The sequence below is a fragment of the Salmo trutta genome, chromosome 12, assembly GCF_901001165.1.
Source record: "Salmo trutta chromosome 12, fSalTru1.1, whole genome shotgun sequence".
NCBI classification, from domain to species: Eukaryota; Metazoa; Chordata; class Actinopteri; order Salmoniformes; family Salmonidae; genus Salmo; species Salmo trutta.
This window is the reverse complement of record NC_042968.1, coordinates 13,057,287-13,069,975: the sequence shown is the minus strand read 5'-3', so window position 1 is coordinate 13,069,975 and position 12,689 is coordinate 13,057,287. Positions and strand designations below refer to the sequence as shown.

At 48.5% G+C, this 12,689-nt stretch overlaps 1 protein-coding gene across 1 annotated transcript in view; it reads left to right on the top strand.

The window, feature by feature from the left end:
- LOC115202941 (neural-cadherin-like) overlaps positions 1–12,689 on the top strand; it is a 202,342-nt gene that overhangs the window by 156,354 nt on the left and 33,299 nt on the right. Inside the window, 2 exon segments of the mRNA XM_029767138.1 lie at positions 5,118–5,395; positions 10,546–10,760. Coding sequence (XP_029622998.1) covers positions 5,118–5,395; positions 10,546–10,760 — 493 coding nt within the window.

Here is a 12,689-nt window from a genome sequence, read left to right as displayed (position 1 = left end):
TCCAACTGTAATTCAAACAAACTGTCCTCAGGTGCTACTTCTCCAGTCCTTGGACTCAAATCCAATATGGTCAGCAAAGCGTTTGTCAGTTTAAAACAAACGAATTAGCTTCAGGTCCAACCTGTATAATTTCTCTTCCTCCTCCCTCCCGCCTGCTGGCCAACGATGTCCCACTTTTCAGCATATTCTTTGTAGGCCTACAAGTCCCTAGGGTGCTCTTTACTATTTTCTCCACAGAGTCTGCCCCAGGGAGGTATGGGTATTGTAGTCGAAGCCTCATGGGTGCCTCAAACTGTGTTTTGATAAAGCTGACAGTACAGTCATGCGCAAAGCGTAAAGAGCGATCACGTTGCCATCCCTTCCCAGAGGTCATTTGGTCTTATGTAAAATGTCTCTTCTGCCTGTATAGGGATTCTGGGTGTGCAGTATTTGTCATTGGGCACACACCCATACACTCACATCCACACACACCATATTTCTCTGGTGAGCTTGTTGTGTGTCTTTCTACACAAGTGGATTAGGACATGTTCCGTATCAGAAGTGTTTAACCTCTCAGATAAGAAATGTAAAACACCTTTTCAGGCAGTCATTACACAGTATCGTGGCATTGGGGATGTACATGCACGGCAAAGGGGCGCCAGACACATACGTTACATTTGAGGAGTCCTAGAGCTTGAGTGGACGGGTGGGAAGGGGAAGATAGCAGTGGAGATGAGAAAGGGAGTCAGGGATGTCTTTTGATACACATCCTGAAGTTTCCCTTGGGTTCTCATTCTACCCATTTTCCTTTAAGTGCTCTCATTGTGTGGGATTGGTAGAGATAAACACATACACATTCTGACATTCTCTTCAATGTTCACACACAAGCACTTACTGGTGTATTCTCATAGGAACTCAACAAACTTGCCGCTCTCCCCTTTCCAAGCACATTGTCACGTCCTGGCCAGTAAAAGGGGTTATTTGTCATTGTAGTTGGTCAGGGCGAGGCAGGGGGTGTTTGTTTTGTGTGGTTGGGTATTGTGGGTTTAGGTTCTAGTTTTCTTATTTCTATTTTTATCTAGCTTTTCTAGTTCTATGTGAGTTTTGTCAATGACCTCCAATTAGAGGCAGCTGGTTGTTGTTGTCTCTAATTGGAGGCCATATTTAGTTCTGTTTGTTTTCACTGGGTTTTGTGGGTGGTTGTTTCTAGTATAGTCTATGCACCTTACTGGACTGTTTTCGTTGTTTGTTTTGTATTGATTAAGTGTTTTCTTTAATAAATAAGAGAATGAGCACTTTACCCGCTGCGTTTTGGTCCCCCTTCAACGACGAGTGATACAGAACCACCCACCAAAGAAGTACCAAGCAGCGGAGGAAGGAGCAGCAAGAGAGCTATTTGGAGTCCTGGACATGGGAGGAGATCCTGGATGGTAAAGGACCATGGAAGCAGGCTGGGGAGTACCAGCGCCCGAAGGAGGAGCTGGAGGAAGCTAAGAGGGAACGACAGAGGTATGAGGCATTATATCCTCCATTTCAGGAGGTGAGGAGGCAGCCCCCCAATAAATTGGGTGGGGGGGGCATACAGGGAGTTGGGCTGAGTCAGGGGGGAGCCCTAACCTAACTTCCCGGGCGTACAGGGGAGAGCCGTGGAGCAAAGAGGAGCCAGTCAAGTAATCAAGCGAGGAGCTTGACGTGAGATTCCGGAGAGAGGTACTGGCGGAAAGGGCGCGAAGGAGCACCTGTGCTTACAATGGGGAGCGACGGAGCAAGCAAGCACCATGTTATGCGGAGATACGCACGGTATTGCCAGTGCGCAGCTACAGCCCGGTGCGCTTGGTGAAAGCTCCTCACAGGTGTCATGCTAGAGCCAGCATCGAGCCAGACCGGTGATGCAAGTTGCAAGCATCAGACCGCCGGTGAGGGTTCATGGCCCAGTGTATCCTGTTCCTGCTCCTCGTACTCTTCCTCCAGTGCGTCTGCCCAGTCCAGTACGTCCTGTTCCTGCTCTCCGCACTAGCCTTGAGGTGCGTGTTACTAGTCTGGCGCCTCCAAAGCCAGCCCCACGCATCAGGCCTTCAGTGCGCCTGCCCAGCCCAGTACGTCCTGTTCCTGCTCCTCGCACTAGCCCTGTGGTGCGTGTTACTAGTCTGGCGCCTCCAAAGCCAGTCCCTCGCATCAGGCCTCCAGTGCGCCTGCCCAGCCCAGTACGTCCTGTTCCTGCTCCTCGCACTAGCCCTGTGGTGCGGGTTACTAGTCTGGTGCCTCCTAAGCCAGCCCCACGCATCAGGCCTCCAGTGCGCAGTCCCAGTCCAGAGCTTCCAGCTACAGTTCCCCGTCTAGAGCTTCCGGCGACAGTTCCCCATCCAGAGCTTCCGGCGACAGTTCCCCGTCCAGAGCTTCCGGCGACAGTCCCCCGTCCAGAGCTTCCGGCGACAGTTCCCCGTCCAGAGCTTCTGGCGACAGTTCCCCGTCCAGAGCTTCCGGCGACAGTTCCCCCGTCCAGAGCTTCTGGCGACAGTTCCCCGTCCAGTGCTTCCAGCGACGTCCTACAGTCCGGAACCGAAAGACGTCCTACAGTCGGAACCGTCAGAGACGGTCCTACAGTCCGGAGCCTGCAGAGACGTCCTACAGTCCGGAGCCTGCAGAGACGGCCTACAGTCCGGAGCCTACAGAGACGGCCTACAGTCCGGAGCCTGCAGAGACGGCCTACAGTCCGGAGCCTGCAGAGACGGCCTACAGTCCGGAGCCTGCAGAGACGGCCTACAGTCCGGAGCCTGCAGAGACGGCCTACAGTCCGGAGCCTGCAGAGACGGCCTACAGTCCGGAGCCTGCAGAGACGGCCTACAGTCCGGAGCCTGCAGAGACGGCCTACAGTCCGGAGCCTGCAGAGACGCTCCTCAGCCAGGGGCCTCCAGCGACGCCCCCCAGTCAGGAGCCTCCAGGGACGCTCCCCAGTCAGGAGCCTCCAGAGACGTTCCCCAGCCCGGAGCCTCCAGCGACGCTCCTCAGCCAGGAGCCTCCAGCGACGCCTCTCAGCCCGGGGCCTCCAGCGATGCTGCGCAGCCCAGAATCTGCTGAGCCAGAGCCACCTCCGTGGTGGGAGGATTGGGAAGGGGGGGGTGAAGCACAGGAACCTTCGTTGACGGTGTGGTTGTTTTTGGGGGTTGTTTTTGGGGTTTTTGTTTTGAGGTGCATTCGGGGTCTGCACTTTGGGGGGGGGGGGGGGGGGGTACTGTCACGTCCTGGCCAGTAAAAGGGGTTATTTGTCATTGTAGTTGGTCAGGACGTGGCAGGGTGTGTTTGTTTTGTGTGGTTGGGTATTGTGGGTTTAGGTTCTAGTTTTCTTATTTCTATGTTTATCTAGCTTTTCTAGTTCTATGTGAGTTTTGTCAATGACCTCCAATTAGATGCAGCTGGTTGTTGTTGTCTCTAATTGGAGGCCATATTTAGTTGTTTTTGTTTTCACTGGGTTTTATGGGTGGTTGTTTCTAGTATAGTCTATGCACCTTACTGGACTGTTTTTGTCATTTGTTTTGTATTTATTAAGTGTTTTCTTTAATAAATAAGAGGATGAGCACTTTACCCGCTGTTTTGGTCCCCCTTCAACGACGAGTGTTACACACATCCACTCAAATACAGATGGTACAACACTCTCAGTCACTGATCAAATTGTACCAGCCTAGACACTTTAGTCTGCATAGAAACAACAGTTCAATTGGACACGTGAAGGGGGTAGAACTGCTGCTTTCCATTTGACATTTTAACATTTCCTGACCTAAGGCGGTGGAGCTCTGTTCCACTAGGGGGTTCTTCCCAATTAAACTCTGGCACAAATAATACAGTATACATTCTGTGCATGCATGACATATGCCTGAAAACCATGTCTTTGTCTGCCCTGGTAGTGTCTGTGGTCACAGTGAAGAGGAGGGGGATGTAACTGTGGTTGTGTGGGAGGAGGGGAAGGAGGGGGTGTCAACCCTTTGCTGGTAAGCCAGACAGAGCGGGAGTCGGGAGGGGGTTAGATGGGAAGTGGTGGTGAGTGTGGCCCATCTAAGTGAAATGTGCCGTGGTACTGCAGCGCTGAAAACAGATTATCTCTGGACGGCTCTCCTCACCCTCCACTCCCTGCTTTCCCCTCACCACTGTCACTATATTGGGCTCCACCCGAGAGAGAGAGAGAGAGAGATAGAGAGAGAGAGAGAGGAGAGAGAGAGAGAGAGAGAGAGAGAGAGAGAGAGAGAGAGAGAGAGAGAGAGAGAGAGAGAGAGAGAGAGAGAGAGAGAGAGAGAGAGAGAGAGAGAGAGAGAGAGAGAGAGAGAGAGAGAGAGAGAGAGAGAGAGAGAGAGAGAGAGAGAGAGAGAGAGAGAGAGAGAGAGAGAGAGAGAGAGAGAGAGAGAGAGAGAGAGAGAGAGAGAGAGAGAGAGAGAGAGAGAGAGTAATTACATTTTCACTCTAGGACCTCGTCATCATCACTATCCAACACTGCATATATATACTGTCACAGTCTCTCCCAGTTCATTCTGCCTGAATGCACTTGAGCTGTGAATAAATGGTGTGGAAAGGGTATACGGCAAATGTATGTAAACACAGGTCATGGTGTACTGTATGTTCTATTTACAGTATCAGCACACTTCGAAAATCAGACGCATGGAGGGCCATTTAGAGAGGGTTGTTTTTGTGTGTATTGTGTGGGTTTGCATGTGTATATCCGTGTGTGTGAGGATGTGCATTTATGTAAGGGTGTGTGAGAGAGAGGAGTGTCGTTTGAGAGACGAATTCATACACTCTCTATGCTAATAGGATGGCTGTAGGGGTATTTGCATGTGTGAGTGTGTCACACAACCCAGATGCTTATGTCGAGGATGAAAAAAAGATGGCTAAAACAACAGGCATTATGTGCTTTCTGAAGGCTTTAGGATAAACCCTGGTGGTAATCAAGACTGTTCCGCTTTGACTCTTCCATGGCTGTCCCTTGATTACCTTTTAGCTTTATACTTTGTTGTTCCTCTGTCTCCTTTCACCTCCTATTTCTGTCTTAATCCTCCTAATTTAATTCTCCCTTGATCCTCTCTCTTTCCCTTCATTCCTCTCCTCCTCTCTCTCTTTCTCTCTCTCTCTCTCTCTCTCTCTGTCCACAGCTGCAGTCGTTCCTGCAAGTGAACGTCAGCCAGGTACACGTGGATGAGTGTGCCAACACAGACTGTGGCGGCAGCGGCGGCTGCTCCAATGTGCTGAGCGTCAGTGACACGCCCACCGTGGTGGATTCTGGGAGCATGTCACTGGTGTCGGTGACGGTGGAGTCCACGGCAGTATGCAGCTGCTCCGGTAGAGAACACGTCCACAAGATCTGTTCCTCCTATCCCAGAAACCCCTGCTTCAACGGGGGCATCTGTGTCGACACTCAGAGCGGGTACAGGTGAGAAAGAAGTCCTACCACCTGCAGTGAAATGTTCACACAGGAGAAGCGGTTTAATGGTGTTTACAGTTGTGTACGGGTGAGCGGAGGTATCAAAAAGCAGCAAATAGCCTTTGGCAGCCTGAACTTTTAGCAGTCACCAGGGTGGGGGATAGGGGAGGGAAGGCTCAGATCTGTTGTTTCCCTGTTGAGATAGTGATGGTTGCCTGGAATCTGCAACAGATAGATGAGAATGAATACCTGGTAGGAGAATGCTTTATAAATGAGAGGCAGGGCTATGTGTGGAAGAGGAATCAATAAGTCAACTAATACTTCAATCTTGCTAGAGGGATGAAACTCTTTGAAAGTATTTGGCCAAAAACAGGCAAGTGGCGCCGTGCGCTCGCTTGCTCGCTCACACAAATGCTGTGCTGGTGCTGAATGATAGATCAAGTGAAGTTTTCGAAAGGATCCAAGCCCCTCTTTGTGAGTCTTATCACTTAACCTACCTCCAAGACCTCTCACAAATATGAGGTACACAGCTTTTAGCTTTTTTCTCCAATTATCCAGAGCCAATAATGCTATTGATTCTCTTCACTGAGTCACAATGCCTAAACAGAGAGAAGGGGACTAACAATCCATTTTACAAGGGGGGGCGAGGGGGGTAATGGTGAGGAGGAAAGAGCGCAGCAAAGTCATTTGGTACGGGGGTTGGAAGGTGAGGTGGGGGTGAGGGGTTCGGGTTAGACAACCAGAAAACATAGCCGAGGCTGTTTAAATAACCTCATTAGCCACGCCCGATTATTCTGCTTCATCTCTAATTGAACAGAGTTAAACCATGTCCACAGGTCTCACCTCTCTCTCCCTCCCTCTCTCTCTCTCCCTCTCTGGCTCTCTCTCTCTCTCGCCGGCCAGGCCTTTGATGTCTTTCCGACCTGGGCTCAGCACACTGCTGTAATCCCAGCGGTGGTTGTTTAGGAGAGAGGCTTTAGCTTCAGTACTGAGCTCTGCGTTCTACAGTACAACAGCCTTGTTGCAGTGCCATATGTCTGGTGCCTCGTGTTCCTCTCTGCTCCTCTCACCTCCTCTACCTCTCTCCCCCGGTGCCTCTCTGTTTTTGGTTCCCTCTTGGTCCTCCTGAATGAATTTCATAGTTGTGCTCTGAATGTCTGAGCGAGCTCAACGTCAAGCTAAATACTTCTGGGATCGTGTTGAGGAGGAAGGCTAAACTCCGCCGGTGATGTGGGGGGAATATTCTTTAATCTAATGATCTTTGTGATTAAAAATGCAACGGAAATGAACACATCAAAACTACCAACCTGGCCGCTACACGAAAGGAGGTATTTAAAAGGGAATGATGCATGTTTTATCATACGTCTGTGTATGTTTTTGTTAGGGTGTTTGCAATGTGGAAGTGCACTTAAATAACAGTGCACAAACTATTTAATGAGAGCTCGAGATCATTTAAAAAATATATATATTTAATCTCTGAGAATTCATGCAACATTTTATTTTCTGATGCAATTATGTGTCAACCAGATTGTACACAAGCACTGTGGAGACCACTTACGTACAATAAAAACTGGAGACTGTGTCCGACCGTTGTTTTTAAATTAATCTACTCACGTTCACATATGCCGGGTTGCATCCGGTTTATACGGATCAACATCACACGCGCGCTCGCACCCAGTGCGCACTGGGAGCAGCACGAGCAGCGACGATGTCATCCAAAATCATGGCAGACATTGGACGAATTTAACAATGATTTATCTTTGGTAATGAAAGAAAATGTGGCCTTGGTTTTGTGCACAAAGACCTAAAGTGGCTTATTAGGAATTTCCAAATCTGACTTCTCCATGTGGCCGTGTATAGAAATGGTCTTTCTGGGCCAGGAGTCAGTCAAACTGCAGTACCGAAGCAAAACTGTAGGAGCAGTCAAAACCTTGCTTCTAGACCAGAAGCCTGACCCCTTTTGGTGGAGACACACTACTACACGGCTGTGTGTCTGGACTGAACTCTGTGAGCAGAATCAAAATCACCATATTTACTAAGGCACTGCTCTGGGGAGGTGTTGGCCATTCCTCCTGTGGATTTCACTTGTGCAGACTTATGATCCCACGGACGTCAACACAGCCACAGATGATACTTCAGTTGGAGCACGCTGACAGACCTATACCGTTAGTTTCCTGACTGAGAGAGAGAGAGAGAGAGGATGAAGGAGGATGACAGGGACACACACACACACACCCTGTGCAAACACACACGTCGAAAGTCCCTTGTTTGAAATCCACCAGCATTATTAGTTCATGTCTAGAAAGGAGGTGTATACAGATGTTCCTGAAGAAATTGCCACACATCTTGCCCAAAATTTGAACATATGCCCAAATGCTCTTCCTGGAATTGTCCATCCAGCTTCCCTTTGAAACACGAAAGGAGGAGAAATTTAATTTGGTTCTCTGCTGTTTAATTAAAAGAAGAAAGTAAACCCAGGATTTGTGTCTAGTTGGACGTACTAAGCGTGTAATGTGCCTCGCCATTGGTCCGTACCAGAATGATTTACGCAGCCAACCCAGAGTTAATCCCAGCTCTCTCTCTGTTGCAGACACATATTGGCTTTTAACAGTTGAACTAACATTGCCAGTTTGGCCCAAACACAGGATAAAGTTGTTGATGTGTCAGAACAGAAGAGCCTCCTTGTTGATGACAAGTTGTCCTTGTAGAACTCACATTCCTCAGCTTATATTATAACTGAAAAGCCAAGAACTTAAAAAGCTGTAAAGCATTTTGAGTCTGTGAATGTAGCAAATAATTAACAATGTTAATAGAAATTCCTCACATTATACGTATTAAATTATGACATTTCTACGATTTTTGTTTCCAATAGGGCAGAGGTCAATGTCATCCTCTGCAGGCTTGGGTATGTGAAACCGTTCAAAGACAAACGCAAGCCTGGTAATAGTAATGAGACAGAGGCAGTGGACGGTTGCTGAGCAGAGCACAGAACCCTGGCCTGGTTTATCACAGCGTTGAGCACACAGACGTAGAACTGCGCAGATGCGTAAGAGATCCCCAGCGACGCAGCGCAGAGATGTAAGATTTAAGAATTAAGAAACAACATGTAGATAATCGTGGGGCCAGGATTAATAGCAGGATTTGAAAATGGAGGGCAGGGGAGATTACTCGGTCCCTTTCGAACTCTAACAAATAACATTCCCATGTGCACGCAAAGAACAGGAAATGAGCAAAGGAAAAAAAATCTCGAGTACAGTAAGAGGATTGGGCTGAAATCATGTTCCTGATATCTCTGATGGGATAAATGAGTGAGATTATTCCCTGAGACTGGGTAAATTGTTTCCAAATGGAGAGATAAGGTAGGTCAAGTTTCCAGTGTATTGTCTTCAATCCCCCTTTACATCTCCTTCTCTCTACAGCCTTATCTCTCCCTCTTTCTTTTCTATAAGTGATCCCTCCGTCGTGCATTACTGTCTGTCACTCTGGGAGATATGTTGATGTCTTTGATGGTCAGATGGTCTGATGGTGTAATACAAGCCTTGTTTGCTGCTCGGGGCCTAGTCCCACTAAGCCGTGACCGTGCGTGCACACTACCTCCCATTCCATGTGATAGTGGTCAGGTAGACGCATGGCTCCAGGCTGTAACCACATCCAGATATCACTGGACTCAACTCCCTGCCTCTCCACAGTGAGATGGCATTATAGTGTCACTATAGGATCCTGTTTGGTCAACCTGAGCCTATAAGACCTTCATCAGAACCAGTGCTCCTAGAGCTCCTAGACCAAACTTACTTTCATTCCTCTGCGTCATGGTCGGGATACCATGTTGTTGGAAACAGAACACTCCGACATACATGCTGTTCTGCAACGCTGTTGTCCTCTCCCCTATAGTATAATAACGTATGCTATTTAGCAGATGCTTTTATCCAAAGCGACTTCTGCGTGCATACAGTCCTCTCTCCTCTCTCCCTTTTTGCTACGGTGTGCCTTCTGAACGTGGGGTGTGTAGCTTTGATTACTGCGCCTGGTTATTAGAAGAAGCATGTTATTGTGTTAGCGCACGGCCCGCCTGCCTGTTTCACTCCTCCCGCATTTGCATGTCTGCCAGGTGCCAGGGGGGGACTATCATTTCTGACAGTCTCTCCTTTTCAATCTGGGTTCAGAGCAGAGACTGGGAAATGGGAAAGACTAAATGCAAGAGTGTCGGATGTGGCAGCCAGGCAGCCAGGAGCTCTTCTCTCTCTCTTCGCAGCACACAAATGAGAGAGGAACGAAACGAAGGGAGCATGGCAGCCTGGAAGACTATTATTAGGCTGCTGTGAGTAGGGTGATGGAGAGGGAACCGGCTGAGAAAATAGCTGGGCTTCTGACTAAACTAACTAGAGAAAGCCACACTTGATTGATGCCGCAGGATTGCCCGTGTGTGTGTGCCAGGTATATTAGCTGTCTCTACAACAGGTGGATACAGTGGGGTAGTGTGTGTGTGTGTCTGTGTGTGACAAAGGAAGACTGAATGAAGGAAAAGGGATGACAGAATAACCTAAGGGAGGAGTGCAGCTGTGCTCAGTTGCTATGTTGTTAATAGTGATGGATTCTCCCTGTGGTACGGCTGATAATGAGAACATCTGCATGAGATGTGGAGTGTCTCTCAGAAGGAAATCACTAGAGGCGAAAACAGTAGTTGGGAGAGCAAGACAGACAGAGAGAGAGAGAAAGCTGAAATATAGTGTTCTCCAGATTGTGAGCAGTCCTTGGGGGCTAATATAGACTGCTAGATGCTTAGTTGGGATGTACACTCACAATCTTTAGTTGTTATGCAATTGAGAACAATTAGAAGCAAATTGTGTGTGTGCGTGCGTGCGACTGCAAGTGTGTGTGTGTGCGTGCGTGTGTGTGCGTGCGTGTGTGTGTGCGTGCGTGCGTGTGTGTGTGTGTGTGTGTGTGCGTGCGTGCGTGCGTGCGACTGCAAGTGTGCGTACGTGCATGCGTGCGTGTGTGAGACTGACTGCTGTGTGGTTAAGCAGAAGCAGTCCATCCCATCCCGACCTCAGCAGGGACACCCTGATAGAGCAGTCTTGCGTGATAGATGAGGGAATAACTCAATTGCTTTGTGTTATTCTTTTTTTGTGATGTTCCTCCTCCTTGTTATTTTGCCCTAGATGCCAGTGCCCTGCGCAGTTCGAGGGGCCAGAGTGCCAGCAGACCAAACACAGTTTCCATGGCAACGGCTATGCCTGGTTTCCTCCCATAAGGCCTTGCTTCGAGAGCCGTCTCTCCCTGGAGTTCATCACGGAGGTTGCAGATGGTCTGCTGCTCTACAGCGGGCCCCTGGCCCAGCTACAGCCCTGGGACCTTGAGGACTTCATGGCCATAGGTACATATCTACTTATCTACTCACAGAGGAGGGGGACAGGAATACAGGATAGAGGAGAGACAGGGTAGAAGGGAGGGGCTGCGCATGCCTGCGTCAGTGTGTGAGTGCTGGTAATTGTGTTTGCGGTACACCGTGATGGCGCGATAGAGATAGGAAGGTTGCACGAGGCAGAAATGCTCAAGTCGTCCTCTACACAACTCTGTCTGAATTTGCTGGTTTAATATAAACAAGACTACTAAGGTTATTTTTACACGGAGATTTGTTGTGCCAACGCTGCCAAATGAGTTTGCGGGTGGAGGGGTTTCTTTGAAGGGGGGTCAGCGTCAGCCTACACACAGCTCCTGAGGCCTTTAATGAGTGTACACTTGGTGGTAAAGACTGATCTGTGTGTGTGTGGTTGCAGTGTGACAGCATCAGGTCTTTAGGGGTTAATGAGGGGCTCATTATGAAAGTAAAGGCTTATTTGTCATTCATTCCAGAATGTAATTACAACGGGGTGTACATATTTAGAGCTTTAATGAACTTGTTGAGCTAGGTAGACGTGCTTAGCATACATTCTCAAGTTAAGGTCTGGAGTAAATAACATACGATGTGTGTGTGTGTGTGTGTACGTGTTTGTGGCTCCATTTCACTTTATGGGTGCTTTCGAGTATTAGCACTCGATTCAATGCTGGAAGACATTTTGTGTGTGCATGTGTTACTCACAGAGGAGGGGGTGCGTGCGTGCGTGCGTGTGTGCGTGCGTGTGTGTTTGAATGGGAAACAAAGGAGAAAGGATACAGTAGAACTTTCAAGTGTCAAGTTTCAATGTTTTTTTCCCCACATGCACATGCGTAGGACAGTCTTCAGTCTGCAGTCTCGACAGTCTCAACACGATGCATAGTGTGTCGTACTGTGAAGATGTAAAGATGTCTGCAGATGCTGCAGTAAGTCAGGGTTTCCCAAACTCGCTCCTTGGGCCCTTCCTGGGTGCACGTTTTGGTTTTTGCCACAGCACCACACAGCTGATTCAAATAATCAACGTCCACAGCCTCACAGCCCAGTCCACAGCTGCTGGGTGTGGAGGGAGAGACATAGTCTGAAGAAGAGAGACAAAATCCAACAAAGTCTGTGTCACATGAGATTCCTATTCTTAATCCAGCACTGTGCGGACAGTGCGGACAGAGATAGTGACAGGGAAGACCGAGAGGGATGAAGAGAGCATGGATAAGATGTGTAGAACATTTTAGAATTGCAGGAGGGAGATATGGCAGAAAGGCAGAGTGGAGATGGCAAGTATATACGAATGAGACTTAAAGTGAGAAACAGACAATAACAGTTTAGCCCAACGTCTCTATATTACTCTCACCCACAGGTTGTCTGTGTCAAGCCTTATTATTTCTCGCTGTTTAGCAGTGCAACCTATTAAACCTTCTAATTTCCCACTGCTTCCCGGCCCGTATCTCCTTATTAAAGACGTCGAACGGCTCGCTGGCTGCCTCCTGCAGCCCTGCCCACTCACTGTCTGTTCTCCGCTGTGCTTTACCTTGCTGTGCTGTTTATCACCCCATGGGCCTTCGTACCAGGCATCACCGCCACTAATGTGGCATAGCACAGACCTGCCTCTGCAAAACACATCTGCATGTCCTACATTCTCTGCTGTTCCCCTGGGATTAAAGGCCCAATGTAGCCATTTGTACAGTATATATCAATATCTAATCATTTCTGGGTAACAATTAAGTAGCTTACTGTAGTAGAAATAAACAAAAACAGCTTTTTAGCAAAAAACTACCGTATTTCTAAGGCAATAATTTTGCTGGGACTGTTTGGGAGTTGTCTGAGTGGGGAGGGGGAAATTGAAAACCAGCTGTTATTGGCAGAGAGGTTTGGAACTCTGTTATTCATCTATTAACCTATTTACCACCTGGTGATGTCACCAGGCAAGCCAAA